This window comes from Oryza brachyantha, chromosome 11, assembly GCF_000231095.2.
Source record: "Oryza brachyantha chromosome 11, ObraRS2, whole genome shotgun sequence".
NCBI lineage: Eukaryota > Viridiplantae > Streptophyta > Magnoliopsida > Poales > Poaceae > Oryza > Oryza brachyantha.
The window spans coordinates 3,610,817-3,631,188 of NC_023173.2; the positions used below are offsets into that span (position 1 = coordinate 3,610,817).

The 20,372-nt window shown below is 37.3% G+C and overlaps 1 protein-coding gene across 1 annotated transcript; it reads left to right on the forward strand.

The window, feature by feature from the left end:
• Window positions 1-15,875: 15,875 nt before the first annotated feature.
• LOC102709411 (mitogen-activated protein kinase kinase kinase 3-like) lies at window positions 15,876-20,372 on the forward strand. The gene is made up of 11 exons (XM_015842105.2): window positions 15,876-16,209; window positions 17,374-17,886; window positions 18,000-18,087; window positions 18,174-18,236; window positions 18,501-18,661; window positions 18,769-18,844; window positions 18,945-19,004; window positions 19,105-19,212; window positions 19,296-19,532; window positions 19,725-19,840; window positions 19,931-20,372. The coding sequence occupies exons 1-11, from the start codon at window positions 15,881-15,883 to the stop codon at window positions 20,181-20,183; spliced, it is 2,004 nt and encodes a 667-aa protein (XP_015697591.2). The 5' UTR covers window positions 15,876-15,880; the 3' UTR covers window positions 20,184-20,372.

The window sequence follows — 20,372 nt, forward strand, 5'->3', positions numbered from 1 at the left end:
GCATCAGTTAATTGCATGTTAAATAATAAGCCGATTTAATTAAGGTGATAGGCACCCCGGAGATAACCCACACACCGTTGGATCCACTTGGACCTAGTAGCACGCAGTACAGGTTTCTCCACACACACACACGCGGCCGGCCGCCGGCGGCGATCGAATACCTCGGCCGCCGCCGCCGCCGCCGCCGCCGAAACCACGCGCGCCGCCGGCCAGAATTAAAGCCCAAAAGGCCGTATCAAACATAGCTAGTCCAACAGCACATGCATCCATATATCCATTTGTATAACACGGAGACGATCGATCGATCAAGTTGACGTGGATCCAAGGAAGCAACTGAAGAACACGACGACGACGAAGAAGAAGAAGCACATCATCTAGGTTGATTGTTTGGTTTTTGCGGGTGGTATATTTGTAAATAAGAAATGATTTATGAATAAAATTTTTATTTATATTCTTTTAGCTAGCGATCTAAAAATCAAGACTAAAAAATAAAATACGATATTTTTTTCTCAAAATCTACTCTAAATTTCAATTTGGTATATAAGAAAAAGCGAAAGCGAAAAGATGAGGCGCTAGATATTTTTAGTTTACAGGTCGGCATATATCGATCTTTCTAGTGCTAGTTGCTGCATGCCAACAATCTGATATATGATCAGTACGTGGCAGCGTCATCAACTTGCATATATACGCTAGCTTAGCTGCAGGACCATTATATTGATTGATTAATTACAATTAGGCACGTTGTATACATGTATGGACAGCAGCAGCTAGCGGCAGGCAGCATGTGTGCACGACACGAGCCAATTTGAGCCAATAATTAACGAGGGTTTGGCCATAGTGGGGTTGCAATTTTGCCAACCCAACCACAGGAACATACATGTGTGGTGGAATGGTGGATTAATTGGGGGGTGAAAAGGAAGGGGAGAGGAAAAGGGATGGTAGCTTGCACAACTGCACAAGTGGGATAGTTAGCAGCTTTGGCTAGCTTCATGGGTGTCCATCATTTTGCCTATTCTATGAATAAGTTTATTTACAAATAAAAAATTAATTTATGAACAAAACATTTATATACGTGTTCTTAGTAATCTAAAAGATAAGGCTGAAAAATAAACTATGATAAAAGAACCTAAAATTAACTTCTAATTTATGCTTCAAAATTCAATTTTGGCTTATAAGTATAATCATAAGAAAAAGATAAATGTGATGGTGATGGGTATAGTTGTCTTGTGGTGGTATACTGCAAGAATCATGGATAATCATGTTAGAGGTGCGACATGTCTGATGGTTACTTGTAGTTAAGCTTGTTTATTGGTGTGTTTTTTTTTTGCATATGTGTTGGAGAGCGACAAAAGGAAAAATATTTCGATCTAATGATAAAAATAACCTAAATTCACATTAGTGTAGTCCTCTGCAAGAAAACATGCTACTATAGAGGATCCCAATTCAGTTGGGGGCTAGAAAGAAGGGATACTAATAGACAACGGTAGCGGTGGGCTCTATAAGTGGAGTATAGGTGGTAGTGTGTCTGAATCTATGGACGATGGTATAGGGACGAGACCAACGATGCGGCAATGCTGAGAGAGTAGGAAGGGTGAGGGGTAGTGTACTAGGGTCGTGGGTTGGAAAGTGTTGGTTTTTTTTTTTTTTGCTTAGTTTTAGATCTTGTCAGGCAGAGGCTATGGAAGTGAACTTGGAGTTTTTTTTTTTCAATCGGTTTATCCTGTTGTTTCAATTAACCGGGATAATAACCGAATTGATCGATTAATTTGGTTAACTATGAACAACTTTGTAACTGAAAATTAGTATCGGTGTTGGTCACTTTGGTTCATTTTTTCGGTCTTAATGCCCATCGTTTGTTGTATTTTTATGGCTTATTAGATGGTTCACAACTAAACATATACTTTTATGAAACCTATTTAAGCAAATAACTAGCAACAAGGTGATATGTATATATATATATATATATATATATGTGTATATATATATATGTGTGTGTATATATATATATATATATATATATATATATATATATATATATATATATATATATATATATATATATATATATGTATGTATGTATGTGTATGTATGTATGTATGTATGTATACATATTTATATCTTATGCTCCTAGCAAGAATTGCGTTGGTCCCTTCGGTTTTGGTTTTTCTGTCATAGTTACTTTTCCTATCCATAGTCATATTTTTGTAGATTGTCACATGCTTTGCCAACTAAACATGTACTTTTATGAAATTTATTCAAGCAAAATATAGAAATGAATGATATATATCATTCTTATGATCCTATACCTACAGTACAGTATCCATGTATGCATGAGTCCCCCGTTGCTAATTGTTTGAAAGTGTCCATATAAAAATAAAGTCAGGAACTGTGTGCCACTTGTTGCTAGCTAGAGACTAATTACTTAGCTTAATTCCTCTGTTAACAAAAGGCGAGTACTGTCTCCGTTTCATATTGTAAGATCTTTTAGCTTTTCTAAATTAATCAATTGATAAATATATATAATTTATATATATATCTGGATTTATTAGGATCCATATAAATCTAGGCAATGTTAGAAAATCTTACGTTGCGAAATGGAAAGAGTAATTAATTAGCTTAATTATAGTGGCTGAAACTCGAAACTGAATTTTATATGCACAAATTGACACGACTTTGTCTCCTCGGTGGACTTCAAAATGGACGTCCATTGAGTTGGCTGTACGTATACACACACTAGCAGTCCAAGTGTACATACGAGGTCAACTACAAAATTAATAATTAAATATGCCTCGTAATTATTCTTCTCTCTATTTTACATTGTAAGTTATTTTTGTTTTTATCCTGAGTCAAATTTATATAAATTTAACTAAATTTATAGAAAAATATACAAACATCGATGTAGAAACTTATATTTTTCTATAAATTTGGTTAAATTTGAAAAAAAATAACTCAGGATAAATCTAGAGTGAATCATAATATGAAACTAAAGGAGTACTACCTCCGTCCTGAAATAAGATCATTTTTCAGTTTTTTGATAATGTTTTGACTCTTCGTCTTATTTAAAATTTTTTTGCGATTAATATTTTTATTCTTACTAGATGATAAAACATGAATAGTACTTTATGCGTGACTAATTTTTTAAGTTTTTATACAAATTTTTTAAATAAGACGAATGGTCAAACATTGGACACGGAAAAACGAAAAATAAAGTTATTATGAGACGGATGTAGTATATGACTATGCTACCTTGTTTGGAACGAAATAATGTGAGTAATTAAGAAAAAGAAAAGGAGGACAACTAGCTGCAGGTTGCAATGCTTATTCTTTGGATAATCATATCGGGTGCATGTACCTGAAATATATAATTTTTGAGTCAACTCACTTGTCGCGATGTGCTCAATAATTAATGAACTTTGAGATCACTGATCAGGCAAGGGATCAGGTCAACGAAACCAGATTGGGAGAATACCACGATCGATTTGGTTAATTATTCCACGACGATGATCCATCTCGATCTCGGCTACTATAGTAATGTTATGCTAGCTGTATAATGTATGGAGCTGAGGGAAGTATATATGCCACGAATTTGGTCATAGGTTTAATATTATGATAGTTAATTTATCGCCAAAAGTATTTTCAATATCCACAAAATTTATTTGTTCAAAAGGATATTTGCTTATGAAATTTTATCATCTACGTACCACACCTTCTGCCTTTTTTTTAAATATACGATATTGTTGATTTTTCGATGTGACATTTGACTATTACTATTATTGAAAGAATTAGTATAAGTATAAAAACACAGGACATATTTGAAATACCTTAATGATAAAGCATGTCACATCTCACAATAAAATGAATGGTACTTATATATCTTTTTAATACAATGAATAGTTAAAAATTTCATATACAAAAGTTAATACATCGTAAATTTTAAACCCGAGATAGTAATTTTTTTGTGCTTATACCCTATGGCTACATCAATGACTTGCCACATGATTCAAAACACCCTAATGTCAGACAAGTCTAAGAAACTCCACACTTCAAAAGTGTAGGGTTAATTTAAAATATAGCAAATTTCACAAAACCAGATATACTTTGGCTAAATTATTAAAAGGAGCCAATTCAAGTTGTTGTATCATAAAGCTATGGATTTAACATCAATTTTAGGTCAAAACTACAGATTTAAGGGTGAAATATCATAAAGCTACATATTTTTTAAAAAAAAATTAAAAAAAGTTATCACAAAAGTGTAGATTTTATAGTTCAAAAATCCAGCACAATCCTTTCTTGAGTCATAAATGTTGTAGTTTTGTTATTAAATTGGTGCTTCATATGCTGTTATAAAGTTTGTAGTTTGTGATACTTCCCCTTAAATATAAAGTTTGGTGATAAAGTTAATGTTGAATTTATATTTTTAGGATACAATACCTTAGTTTTTTAATATGTTGGTTAGAATATACCTAGTTTTGCTAAATTTACTCTTTAAAAATATCATCCTCTTTAAAAATAGTTTCAATTTTTTAGACCTTCACAGTGATATACATAGTAAAACATATATTTTCGGTAGAAATATTTATTTTTAAAACAAACCATCCCAAAATATACTTTACAAAATCTAGACCATTTAAACATGCCATCGCACCAGACGTGTAAATATAACACGGTTGGCGTGGCTGTGTTTTGTCACGACGGTTTAACTGCTATGGCAAAACTTTTGTCATGTTGGGGGCATGTTAATAAAAGATATATAAAAATTCCAAAATATGGCGAGGAGATAAAAACAACAAAACATTCCATGCGCATCATTCTACCCTTGTACGTAGAAATCTTCTTTTGTTTTTTTTCTTGCTTGCACGTGACAGAGAAAAAGAAGAGCATTGTGGGTAGCTCGTGCGTGCGACTTGCTCTCAGAGGCCGAGATTGCGACGCATGCATCTGATCGGCACGCATAAAACGGCCGATAAATCTGTGCGTGCTCTTCCGCTTGTTTTTATAGTTAGGCTATTTCTTTCTTACCGAAAGATTTTATGACCTTTCGATAACTATTTAATAATATAAACATATAATTAACTGCTACTTTGGTCTTCACTGCACTATTAAAAAACTACTTTTAAAAGTTGGGATAATGAACATCAACATATTTTTTTGAAAATAAAATACAATATTTAACTGTTTTGAAATCTTGTACTTAAGAAACGAGCAAAAATGTGAGAAATGGGGTCCGGATTCTGCTATAATGCAGAGGATCATTGTTCATGTGAGTTACACAGTGAAAAAATTCCATAAACAGTAATGCAAATACTGCTTTGGGTACTGTACAATCACTGTAGTAATACTGTAGTAGCAGATCTGAACAATCCGTTTTAGATCTAACGGTTAAAAACAGTGCAAATTTAGTAGCAGTAGTAGATGCTAGTACAGAGGATCCAACTTTGAGAAAAGAAAATAGACTTAACTGTGGCAGCAGATGAGAGATATTGTGCAGCACTGATGACGATGATGGGGGCATGCTTGCATGTGGAGTGCGTGCGTCACCGGTGACGGCTGCTGTGGGGAGGAGAGGGATTGATTGCTTGGTCCACACCATGAGGTGTTGTAACAAAAACATGTCAGACCAGGGTTATTTAAGGTTGGGTAACCGTTTAGGATGTGGTTTAGCATACCAAGATACGATTAATTTAGGTCTAATCTTTTATGTTTATCCTTATCAAATACTTCTCGAGGCTGTTTTTATTTATCAATTGTTCTTTACGGGTCTGGCTAGCGTAGTGGGCCTAGTTTCTTTAGGTCGCAGTTCGATTCTTAGCAAGCACGTCAAGCCGGAAGCCAATACGTCCACCACGCACATGCAATAATATAAAAGTCCAAAATGGATGTAAAATAATAGAACGAACTGAGTTTTCGGAGGGAGTATAGTACTAATACGGCGTTGAATCAGGTGTAGCCACATGTCCATGTGTATGAACGTACTTTGTCAATTATATGATACTAATGAGTCTAGACACACATATATTAATCCATGAAAAAAATCTAGGTTAGACCAACATATCTTATATTATTATTTCAAATTTAATGTTTGATGTCTTGGTGAAGAATTGCGTATGTAAATATTGATTGAATTAAACTAAGGAATACGTAAGCCCATAACTACCCAAATGCTAGCTTTTATATATATGTAAAAGAATTATTACTATTGCACTTTGGCAACATATAAATGGAGTTATCGAATAATCTGCAGTAGAGTTGATGTATTTGCCTGAAGTGCAAGTTTCTAACCGTGCTGAGTACATCAGCCTAGGTACATGCATGTTAGGCAAGCACGTACAACCACATACACGTAATGCCCTCCTCCCTATTCATTTCTTGTCCCTCTCAACAAGTTGGTTATTAGGACCACCAAGATCCCATCAATATTTTTGTAGACATATATCATCTCTCGCAGGTCGCAATGCCGTATCTATAAAATAGCATAGATGAAAACATTTCAAAAACACACACGGATACGCTCTCGTCTTTTCGTTTATGTTTATACTTATAAGACAAAATTTAAAATTTTAACTTTAGATTTGGAGTTAATTTTAGATTTTTTCATCGTAATTTATTTTTCGGTCTTTGCTTCTAGATTACTAAGAGCAAGAAAATAAAAATTTATTTATAAATTATTTTTTGTTTATAAATATATTGTTTGTCTTTTTGCTAGAAACCCAAACAATAACCCCCGTATATATACAATACTATACACAAATGATCGGTAGTAGTAAAGCTACATAAATCTAGATGCGTGTATAAAACCACAAACTTATAACACCCTCGAGCCTATTCATTGGCTCACCTTCTCGATCAGCACGTTGGGTGGAACGCAATAGTAATCTCGTCCGGATATTCATATACATATATTACCCACCATTATATATATATATATATATCTAGTCACAAAACCACTTAACAGTTTACGAAAACAATCCGTAGGCGCGCCATCCATCGTCATCCTCAGACGGTGGTGGCAGTGCATCCGCTACCCGTGTGCGCGGAGCAAAAAGAAATGGATGCATGCTGTGGCCAGCTTCTTCCCCAGCTGCTGCCGCAGGTACTGGATGGTTGATGGATGGATGCAACGTGACAAGCAGCAACGTATTTAACGCGGCAAGGCAGGCCGAGCCGATTCGATCGATCGGTGGCCGGATCGTTTTGGCGGCGAGCGAGTTGCACGTAGCGTGTGCCACTAGCGATATGATCCAGCAAGCCACCAGATGGACACACCGCTATCTAGGCCAAGTGTGATAGCTCCGGGTGTAAATACAGCAGCGAATTAATATTGTAACTGATTAATTAATAATTATAAACGATTTAAAAAACAATTATTATGATTTTTGAAAATTCTAAAACTTTATTTAAAAAAATACTCTGCTTTGCGGTGCGAAAAATGTGTACATGAAAAACTGATAATATAGGTTAGGAAATATTACATCCGTCCTTAATTAATTAACTGTGGACTTTCGTGTCTAAAATTTAACAGTTTGTTTTATAAAAAAATATGACAAAATTTTAAAAATAGTCATATATATATGTTCTACCATCAAGTAACAATAAAACTATTAATCATAAAACATTTTAGATCAAACATTAAATATAAACAGTAAAAAATGTCCTTTTTTACTACAAATATACGACGAGAGTCGCTAGGTAAGCAGTGGGGGATGGACGCGCATGCAGCCGAAGCGTACGTCTCCACCATGAAAGCAAAAGCTACTACTGGTACTGTAGTAGTATGCTTGCCTCCATCAAGCCAGCTAGGCGTGGATCTCATTCTCATCTCATCTCATCTCGCCCCCGTTTTAATTCGGATCCGATATCCCTCCACCTAGGTTTTGGTGTAGCTTTCCCCCCGATGGTATATGCTTCGAGGCTGAAGATTCTATCATCTCCTTGAATTTGAGTTTCTACTGCATTTACTTCCATTAAAAAATTGATATTTAATTAAGTATTATATATATATATATATATAACATTTTTTTGAATTTTAAAATTCTTTTCATTAGCTACTGAAGAACAACATATTCCTACCGTTCTACCAATGTTCTTGACCATATGGTTTGATGGATGTTTTTCCATCTACCCACCGGGCCCTTGAGTCCTCCACGAGGATCACGAACAAGAACCATCGCCACTGATGCTATCAACCAACACAGATTTCTTTATGGATTATGAAATCATTTTCCGTTAGCAATTTTTTCACACAAAAAACTTTCTATATAGAAGTTATTTTAAAAATGAAATAAATTCATTGTCAAGCTTTTAGTAATTAATTCTTTATTGATCATATATTAATAATATTTTTTGTTTTACACATGGCTAATTAGCCGAATAAACTGCTGAAAAGAACACCTCCTAAATTATCATTGCGGAGGTATAGAAAACCTCTAAACCGATGTAGATACTCTCGTACGGACGCATCGAGCTGTAAGCAGCTACGTGTCTATATATTATCGTGCAACATTCTCCTATGCGAGTTGATTTCCCTCTCCCAACAATTGATCTCACCTTTGCCGTCCTCTTATTGCCTTACACCTAGCATCGCCTCACATGAGGAGATCGCTGTCACCCCCTATTGCCCTCTCCTTCACGCGAACCATCTCTTTGGCATGACGTCCCCAAGATCCTCCTACTTTCTTGGATCTCCCTTTCACACGTTCTCTCACCGGCACGATCACCACTACCACCATGCTTACTCATTGTTTTCTCTTGTTACCTCTACCAACACGATGGTCATTTGAAGCTCTTGGACCAACAAATCTAACCACCTAGAGCTCTGGAGGCATTGGCTACCACAAGCTTGGGCGTGGCAGAATCTGGCCAATGTGAGGGGATTGATGGCACAAACTCACTCCACATCCTTAGTGCAGCGGGGGGCTACCACAATCTTCCTCTACACATAATAGGCAACCACTGGTCCTCTTGCTCTAGGTTGCTAGATTTGGCTGTCTAGAGGTTGGAATCGTGACGGTTGGAGGTCCTTGTGCGTCAGACCTAACTATATAACCATATAACTTATAGTGCATCAATTGATGTAACTCATATGTCATAGGACAAATCCGATGATGGTGTGATGTGATGTTATTTAGTTTTGTTAGATCCTTATTTGATTCTCAGACATGAATAGTTCATGTTGGGTCGTGATTCAGGTCTACTAGCTCAGAGTGATTATGTGATTTTTATAAATGATTTATCTAGATTTTGTGATCCACCGCCTTGTATGAACTGGCTTAGTGTTTTAATTTAATTTGTCAAAAGCCATTGGCACCGGTTCACAAATCCGATACTAATGATTACCCCTTATTAGCACTCCAAATGTAGTGTGGTTCTAACACCGACAATATATATATATATATATATATATATATATATATATATATATAATAGTCATTGCTATTTTCTATTAAATGCTGTCTAAAAACAAAAGAAATAATATTTTATATGTACATTTGTCTCAGAAGAAGGTGCTACTTTCATAAATTTCATAAACTTGGTCAAATGGAAACTTCATCATCCATTTTTAAAAGAAACTTATCGAAAACATCAATATTAATAATTAGTCAGAGAGATTGCAATGATATATGAATATTCTCGTCGTGCATTAATTACCGGAAGACTTACATGGCTAAGCTATCCTGGTTAGTCGCCTGGGTACACAGTTTGTTATCGATATAGAACGGTATATATATCCCGGTTTATTAGTCGTGGAATTCGTCTAGGATTAAAAAATTTCTTGGTTCAGCATTATATTGTCTTATTATAAGCTAAAATTTAAATTTTTAACATTAAATTTAGAGTTAATTTTGATGTTTTTTCATTGTAGTTTATCTTTGACTTTTAGATCGCTAACAACATGTATATAATATTTTATTCACAAATTATATATATATTTTTACAAATATACTGTGAAATGATCGCCTTCTATATTTACCTAGCAAAAGTTGACAAATATATATAAGTCCCATTAGATCTCATATTGCACCTCTGTCTAGCTATAGTTAGGTCATATATTAGCGGTAATCATGCTACATAATGTATATGCATGCTAGCTCATAAAATATTTATTTAGATTATCCTGGTTTATTTTAGTAGTAGTTTATATATACAATAATGTTTATGTTGGAACCTACCAGAATGTCCATGAACGAGATTAAAATAGCTGGGAAGATAGGCATCCATCCATGCAATCGATCGATCTGTGGTTAGGCCGAACGTTTCCCACGATCGTCGACAAGATAAAGTTTGTTTTTTTTTCTTTTCGAGCTTTTTTGCGAATGGGTGGTACGTGACGGTAGTGTTCACCTTTATTTAGTTTAATTATTTTTTTCTCTCTCGTTAATTGTTGTTGGTTTTGTGTGTTTCAACTCAACGTGTCGTACACGTGCTAGCCTCTTCACAACTTGTCACTGTTGTACGGTAGTCGCAAAAACTGAGTTTGTTACCTGTATTATTTTTAGTTTTTTTTATTAACTTGTATGCGCGTATTTATCGAGCTACTGAACAATATATATATTTTTTTGCAAATGTTTTTTTATAAAAATTTATCGTCTAATCTTTCTAAAATATATTTTTAACTTTCTATATTCTATTGTTTGCACCATTTAATAGCGATTAGATAAAAAAAATCTTTCGTCTTTAATCTACTTATGAAAATACACAGCTATAGTGTGTAGTCCTGATAAATGTGCGTTGTTTTTAGGTTTTAATGTCCAAGCATGTGGATGTGGATAAGAAGGAAACCACAAAGGCAGATGATGAGCATATCTGATGGAGACAATGCATGCTTTATTTTTTGCTGCTTGAGAGCAATATTTATTCATTTATTGGCTGTAAAAGGGGTACATAATTTAAAGCATAGCTCCAAAAGTTAGGTAACATCAACCTTTCACAAAATCCATGATAAAACAGTAAAGATTTACGGCCACCACCGTCATCATCAGATCAACATCTTGTTTTACAGGGACTCCTTTGTGAGAAGATGGCTTGTTATGCAGCTTATGCTACGTAGCATATATACTGTTTCTCCAACTTTTTCGCGTGTGCAACTCTCTAATTCTTGCACTCTAATTTTAAATTTTATGTATATGTATATAGTTTTACCCAAGCCGCTTGATTCATAATTATGCATATGGTAAAATTATATCTATAGGTAGCTAGTATTATAATACCGACAATATCATATTATCATCTATAAAAACAATCTAAACCATTATTAATTGACATATTTCACAACAATTTGCAAAAATACTTCTAAAATACAATTATCAATATTTCGTCGAAAGCTCTCTATATATAACCCTTTGAATGAAATAAGTATAAGAACCGAAAAGTCTCGAGTATTTCTTCCCTTTTATAAATAAAGTACATTGGGCACACCATACTCATATAACTATAAACGTGTTGTCCCTTGCATACTCTCTAGGATAGATAGTAGGCTCTAGGGCTTATTGTATCAACTAGCATATTACACATCTATTGCAAAGAGATTTTATTAAAAATATCATTAGTATCTTATTAAAATAAAGTTAACAAACAATATTTTAATATATGTCTTAGTTATTTTTTATTTTAAAAATAGGAGATGGTTAGTGATGGGGTAGATGACAGATTCATCGTCACACCACTAATCCTCTTTATTAGAATACAAGATAATGAGCAGTCCTAATGAGCACATACCCATATGTATGCCTTTCTTTCCTAAGAACCTGAAACAACTGTCTAGGCAAATAGATGATTGTTTGGCTTATTGAGACACAATTATAAATAAAAATATATAAATAAAATTTTATATATATGTTTTTAGCGATTTAAAAGCCAAGTATTAAAAGTAAACAATGACTAGAAAACTCTAAATCTATTCTAAATTTTAAACTAAAATTTTAAAATTTAGCTTATAACCGTGAATAGAAACGAAAGAGATGGAGAGAGAAAGCCCAAGAGTCGAACTCATGACGGCCGGCCGGACACCCACGTCATTGCAGCTGCCCTGCCACGTAAGCTACAGTCGGTCATCATTTCTATCACCACCAGTAGAGCCCACCAGAAAAACATATACAACGTGAAAAAACAAACAGCCTCCATACGAAGCTTCTTATTGTCCTAGTTAACCCAAACCTCCATGCATGATGCGAAGGTGACACGGCAACAGCGCGCACACGCCCCCGCAAACGTGTCACATCTATTTTTCCCATGCGATAAAAACGACCAATTAATTAAACGGAGGTAGCACCAGTGCACCACAGCAGTGCTACTCCCGCGTTCGTTACTCCAAGTTAGTGACCCAAATTCTCTTTATCTTTCACATGCACGTTTTTAAATTATCCAACAAGAGACAAGGTGTTACTTTTACTAGTTTTTTTTTGAAAAAAGGGCTTTTAAAAAATCACATCAGTCATTTTTTTTAATTTTTTATAATTAACAGTTAACTAATATTAATATGTTAATCTTTTGCTATGATTTTTCACCCGCCACTGATCCAGACTAGATCAGGACCCCCATATGTAGTGGGGCGCTCTCTCTACATATATATCTCCTTGGTGCCGCCGCGGCCATGGATGCATGCACGGGGGCGGTGATCGAGCAGCGCATGTGGGCGCCATCTGTCGCCATCACCGGGCCGATCGACGAGGATGAAGAAGAAGAAGAAGCTACGACGACGACGACGCATGAATCATGCATCATCAATTCAGCCAACCGGCGGCCGGCCGGTGATCGATCGACGTGCGGACGCAACACGGCGCGCGGTACAAACGAAAGCTCCCGTGGAGGCCCCAGCTACTCGCTAGCTAGCGGCCGGCGAACCAACCAGCTACTAGAAGCGAGCCTTTTTTGCATTGCGTGCGTACGTAACAGCGGCATGGACGTACGCTTGCTTGCTTGCACATTTCCTGGCTAGCTTTGCTAAGCCTTAATTAATTAATTTAGCGGCGGCAACGTACTAGCTGGAGACTTTAGGGTGAAAATTGTCGCAAGCTACTCTCCCGTCCACAAAACAAATCAATGTTTTACTTTTTATCTATAATAATCGTCTTATTAAAAAAATTACGGTTAATATTTTTGATTTTGTTAGAATATTACTTTACGTATGACTAATTTTTTTTAATTTCTTAAAATACTTTTAAATAAGACGGATGGTCAAACGCTGGACACATAAACCTAAAGATTGGTTTGTTTTGGGACGGAGGGAGTAATTTATTAGTGAGCTAGGTCCTTGAAAGAAAAAAACGGTGTTATATTAACTAGTACGGGTATGTAGTCTGATAGTATCGGAAAATACTGGTTCGCTTTATTAGTACTAAACGTTATGTCTGGGTTAACTGATTGGCTTTTAGCGTTTCATCAAACTTGGTTATTGGTTACCTTTAACTTTTTTTTTAGTTTTTGGACCAGAAATAATCAAGGTGTCAAATACCTGAATATATATATTTGCATTTTTGATTTATGATATTAACTATTCAAGGGTATAACGACTAAATTAACTTTTATTTTGTTTTAGGAAACCAGATAAGTGATTTTTACATATAATTAATTTTTTATGAAACACATCATTTATACTTAGAAAGACATGCTCATAAAAATAAAAAATCTAGCAGAGGAAACGGATATGGCCACATTCTCGGCATGTTGAAATTAATAAACAAAGGAAAACGGATAAGTTGATTCTATATGTGCAATACAGGATCATTGTTGTTTGTAACTTATAATTTCTCCCAAAATGTAATCTGGTTTCGTTGTATCTGGTTTTCTATTACAACGGAGAATCTCTACTTCCATATAATGTATATTATAGTTGGTAGACAATATAAGATCATATTCAATATTCGCATACTTTGATCCACCCGTGTTAAAGGCATACCACTCCTCTATCTTTTCGCTTATGTTTATGCTTATAAGTTAAATTTTAAATTTTAACCTTAATTTAGAGTTGATTTTTGGTTTTTTTTACCGACGTTTATTTTCCAGCCTTGGCTTTTAGGCCGTTAAGAATACGTATATAAAAATTTTATTCATAAATTATTATTTTTATTTACAAATATATCATTTGATTTTTTTTCATGAAACATCTAAATAATCATCCCGTATATGTATGGCCACCTATGTGGATGTGCTCCTAGTGCTTGAGAATTAGGTTGAAGGCGCAGTGGAACCGTTAATTAAGGATAAAGTATAGACGCTATTAGTTCGATGTACGAAGATGGGTAAATTAATGATGAGTATGACATCCAGCATATATGGCATGGTTCCAAAATTCACGGATGTTTTGGGAAGGCAAAGCAAAGGGTAACCGAGAGCAATGTTAATATAGATAAGATCACAAGTATATCAAAAATATACTGCACATGTCTTTGAATGCTAATAAAGTGAATGTGTCTCTTTCATAACGAAACAAAAGGTTATCTTTTAGTATAGTGTTGTTTTGATCAGCAGGGAAAAAGATCCAAGCACTGCAATGAAAACAGCATACTCTGCAGTAATAATAAAAAACACAGAACTAAGCTAAGCATCAAGTGAATATATAAAAATGGTTTTTTTACCCAGCTAATTGGGTGTTTCAATTTCTTGTTTGACAATGTCAACCCACCATTACTCTCCCTGTCAATTAAACTGGCTCAACTTTTTATCTAAGTGACGGCACTCATGCCAATCAATCTTAATTGCATCACCATTATGGCATTCACAATTAAATAAGTTCTCCCTCCGTCCCAAAATAAACCATTTTTTTACTTTTTACCTATAATTTTTGACTCTTGGTCTTATTCAATTTTTTTGCGATTAATATTTTGTTTTTATTAGATGATAAATCAGGAATAGTACTTTACGTGCAACTAATTTTTTTTTAATTTCCTGAAAATTTTTTAAATAAGACGGATGATCAAACGTTGGACATGAAAACTGGAGAATTGGTTTTTTTTGGACAGAGGGAGTAAGTTGTCATAGATGACGTAACAAATAATGTAATACAGAAAGAGAAAAAAACACATCTTCATGCATGATATATACTAGTTTTTGATGAGTGATATTATATTCATATGTATTAAATTAATAGTTTATATCATAGACTGAGTTCGGCCATCCAAGTAAGTTATTTATCCTTCCTCAGTTTTTCACGCGTACGCTTCTCGAATTGTTAAACGGTGTATTTTTTTAAAAATCATATATAAGAAAGTTATTTTAAAAATCATATTAATCTATTTTATATTTATAATAATTAATAATTAATTAATTATATACTAATCTATTATTATTTTTTCACGCTATATAACTAACCCTTCCCCTTACCGACCGCAGCCATAACAGTGGTCTCTAGTACTGGTTTTAGTTTTTAATATAGATATAGAGGTATAGAAATCACGAATTCACGATCAACATCATGCATTAGGATTGCTCTTATTAACGCCAATTAACACGAAAAGCCACGTGTCTCCATCGCGAGATCATGCTGCCTCCCCTACCCGTTAACCCCTCCCTGTACCCTACCCGACACGCCGGGGCAACTCCACGTCACACCTCTCCCGGCCCCACCCGCCAGAGACACGCACGCCCCACCTCCGCGTGGGGCCCGACCGGCGGGGCGGGGTGAGGCTGCCAGGCTGGACACGTACACCCGGGACAGCTACTGCTACGTGTACCCCGCGTGACGCACCGGCGCGTACATCCATCTGCTACGGGTACCCCGCGGGGGGCTGGGGCGCGGGGTGTGGGCCCCGCAACGGCGACCCCGGTCGTTACCACTACAAGAGTCGTTTCCCCCTCCGCTCCTCCGTCTCCCTGTGGCCGTAGCCAAATTAGCAATTTTTTCTTTTCTGCTTCTTCTCTCGCGCGGCGGTGGAGGAGAGGGAGCAGGATGCCGGCGTGGTGGAAGGGGAAGGGGAAGAAGAGCAAGGGGGGAGGCGGGGCGGCGGCGGCGGCAGTAGCGGTCGCCGGTGGGGAGAAGGCGGGGAGGAGCTTCGACGAGGCGCTACTCGGGAAGGGGGGAGGGAAGCAGCAGCAGCAGGTGGCGGTGGTGGTCAGGCACCCGCTCCCGCGTCCGGCGTCGCTGCCGGCGCCGCTGCCGTCGTCGACCACGCCTGGGTCCGGGTCCGGGTCCGGGTCGGCGTCGGCGTCCAGCGCGGGGAGCTCGTCGCTCGGGTCGTCGGCGGCGTCCGACGAGCCGCCGGATCTCGGGACTTACAGGTGAGGAGGAGGAGGAGGAGGAGGTTTTGGTTGGTACTACTCCGGTGGTTTGCAATTCGTTCGTGCCGTGCTTTCGGGTTTGGTAGGTGGGTGGGGTGGGGGGTAGTTGGTTGGTTTGGTTCATCGAGTGGCTAAATTATCAATTCGAGCTTCGGTTGTCCTCTGCCGTGCTGAATTCGCCGTGGAGATTTCGTTTCGGTAGCTTCTAATAACTGCGCCGTGGCTGCTGCTCATCTGATGAACTTTTGCCGAGAATTGCGTGATTGTGCTCTGTTTCCGTGGGTTTGGTGGGAAATTGGGGTGGAGATTGTGCAGTTCGTTTCATCTGTTGCGGGTGTCACGGATTTGATTTGGGAGGTTCTTTGCTTCATACTTTTTGGTGCTCTACTTTTTTTGGGGTGGAATTGGAGCTGTACACTTTGATGCTTATCTGGTTTGTTTTCCATCCAGGTATGTACGTTAGTGGCGTGGGCTGTTTCGCCCCTGGAAAGTAGCACACTTGTGCTCTACTTAACTCAATTAATTATGCGATTGGGGAATTAGTTCAATTGGAGATTGATTCTACTTCCCAGTTGACTAATCATCTCAATCAGAGGGGATCCTCGTTTGATCCATCTCTTCGCTGTATCATTTGCGATTTTTCCCCCCAGATTTTCTTCATTCGATCAATTTTGCTCTTAGAACATTTTTTTTCTCTATTTTGAATGCTTTTTCTTCGCCTTTCCTTTTTTTTGAAATCATTTTTTTGTTTGGATTTCCGTTTAGTGATAGATCGTCGTGATCAGCTCTTTGAATCAGTGTTTTTTTTGTGTGCCTGGAATATTTGTTATAAATGACGTGTGTTTTGGGGACAATTCCAATTGCTGCTGTGTTAGTCCATCGGATTTATTCGGTATGCGTTGATTGAACTAATCCAGAAACACTTTTGGGTCCCCAGTACCTGTGTATATGCTTACAAACATAGGGGATGATAATTGCCTAAGAGGCAATAATTGGTGACTTCCTCCGAATGTGGGATACTGCGAAGGGCATTATTTGTATCCCAATTATTGTTTTGAGATATGGTAGCTCTAGATGTTGAAGTTACTGCCGTCAAGTGATTGTTCCTTTAATGACTATGCCTTTTAATTTTTAACTGAAGCTTGTTCATGTCTGATTCAATAGGGTGCCAGATGCAAGCTACGCGCTTCCGGGCAGAACGCTGGCTATTGATTCTCGGAAACAAAGCCCTTTGCTTGAAGAAGGACGCTTTTTCACAAACAACCAGGTTTTGGACCATGCGAGGTTGTCTGAAACTTCAGTTTCTCCAAGGAAAGAATCGTACCTTCTCAATTTGGATCTTTCAAATGATCGAACTGCGTATTGCCATGGTCGGAAATCAACGGAGATTGTTTTCAACACAAGAGTGCCAAGCTCTCCCCCTAGCTCTAAAGGCCAAATTCCCTGTCCAACCTCCCCTGTGCAATCAAGAGCATTTGGGCAGTGCCCAGGATCCCCCACTGCATGGCAGGATGATTCACGTAGCTCAAGCTCACCTCACCCTCTTCCCCGTCCTCCAGGTCCTCCTGGTCCTCCAGGCTCCCCATGCTCATCATCACGTTCCGTCAGTTCACAGTGGAAGAAGGGCAAGCTGTTAGGTAGTGGTACATTTGGGCAAGTATACCAAGGATTTAACAGGTGCCTAATTTGATTTTGAAAGCATTTTACTGTTGTCCGCCCTTTTGGAGCTGAACATTTCTTTTCTACAATGCATACTGACTGAATTGCTATTTAAAATGTACGGAATGCAGTGAAGGTGGCCAAATGTGTGCAATTAAAGAGGTCAAGGTTATTTCTGATGATTCTAACTCGAAAGAGTGTCTCAGGCAGCTACATCAGGTAATAATCATCTTGTCAACATGTTGCATCTGCCAGCAGAAATTTAAACTTTTATCTCTTTTATACTGATTACTTCCTATGAGCAGGAAATTGCGCTTTTGAGTCAGTTGTCGCATCCAAACATTGTTCAGTACTATGGCAGTGATCTGGTAAATATGCAACTCGTGATGATTTTATGATCTTGCCTTGGACATGTAGTTGCATCATAAGTTAAACAAATACATACAATCAATCATTACAAACTCTGAAATTAGGCAATGACAACAGTTAGATTAATTGTCAGTAAATATTTCGTCATATACTACTGTTGTGATTTTTTTTGAGGGAAACACTGGTGCATATTTTAATGAAATACAATTTTATTTTGCTATTTTATGTATCATTGCCTGAGTATGCTTCATTTTAAAATGCAGTCTAGCGAGACACTGTCAGTCTATCTTGAGTATGTTTCTGGGGGATCTATCCATAAGTTGCTTCAAGAGTATGGTGCATTTGGGGAGGCAGTCCTTCGGAATTACACAGCACAAATTCTTTCTGGCCTTGCATATTTGCATGGACGAAATACAGTGCATAGGTATGACACTGATTTACATCATTAGTACTGCATGTAACGGTATTTTTTTTTGTGGAACCACATGTTACTCTTAATTGTAGTCGCTGAAATATTACCTTTTTTCACAGGGATATCAAAGGTGCCAATATACTTGTAGATCCTAATGGTGACATCAAACTTGCCGATTTTGGGATGGCCAAGCATGTAAGTACAACAGAGTGTTAATTATCTGATAATTCGAGAATTGTAATGGATCTATTGTCTTCCTATGATATCATTTTGTTGACTCATTGTATTTATACAGATATCAGCGCACACATCTATCAAGTCCTTCAAAGGAAGCCCTTATTGGATGGCGCCCGAGGTAAGTTGACAGAAAATTAAAAATCTTCTATACTCTGCCACTTTAAGTTTAATGCCAATCAGTTTATATTGTTTTCTCACGGAATTTCAATTTTCCTCAGGTTATTATGAATAGCAATGGCTACAGCCTTTCAGTTGATATTTGGAGCCTTGGCTGCACCATTATTGAGATGGCAACTGCAAGACCTCCTTGGATTCAGTATGAAGGGGTAAGTTTGTGTTATGATTTTTGTATGGTATAGCACCCAACTTCCATTGAGACCATGCTAACCTTTTCGTAACTGATTCACAGGTGGCTGCAATATTCAAAATTGGCAACAGCAAAGACATACCTGATATTCCGGATCATCTTTCTTTAGAGGCGAAAAACTTTTTGAAACTTTGCTTGCAGCGTGATCCTGCTGCCCGCCCTACTGCTGCTAAGCTAATGGAGCATCCCTTTGTCAAGGACCTAGTTGCGAACAGAAGCTTCAGGTCTGGCATGTCAAAGGACCTCTCTCCAACTTCCTTCGACAGAAAAGGAGGAATGGTACTACTTCTACATACAATCTTTGTGCTAATCAAAGTGCCAAAAAGTTCTTTTCTTTTATGAAACATACTTGTGATTTATATCATAGCTAGTCGTGAACAATTGTGGGGAAAGACAAATAAGAATGGGCACTGTCATATCTTGCCTTCAACTCCGAGTAGTTTCTTACCATTAATGATTATATCATTTCAGGTACAGACAAGCAACAGAAGCTTATCTCCTCTACGAGATCCAGACCTCACGATGAGAAACTTACAAGTACCAACTTCTGCCATTCCTTCAATTTCTACCCGCAGGATCTCTGCCATGTATGTTCCCCTTTTTGTCAAAATCATCATAGATCACATCTTGCATTTTGTCGTCTTTTACATTTGTCTAACAGAGTGTGCTTGGTGCAGCAATCCATCCAATGTGCGGATGAACATGTCCCTACCCGTGTCACCCTGCTCTAGCCCATTACGGCAGTACCGGCAGTTGAATCGGAGTTGCATGCCATCACCTCCTCATCCAGCCTATTCAGCTGGAGCAGCCAACTACAGCCCTATCAACAATGCGCTGTACCCAACAAGACCAAGCAACCATCTTCCAGATCCATGGCTCGAAATCTCTCAATTGAAAACACCACCATTTGATTCTCCAAGAAGATTGTAGAAAACCCACTCACTGTCTGTATACTGGAAATCTGGAATGAAAGATGTTCCATAAGTTAGAAGAAAAAAAGGGGTTCTTTTTTTTGTTGTTTCACCCTTTCTGTATGTATCTTCCTCTCAGGATGCTAGTCGCATCGCCATTGTACAAATGCACAAATGAGTTCAGTGAAAATGAGTAGCATTTCAGATT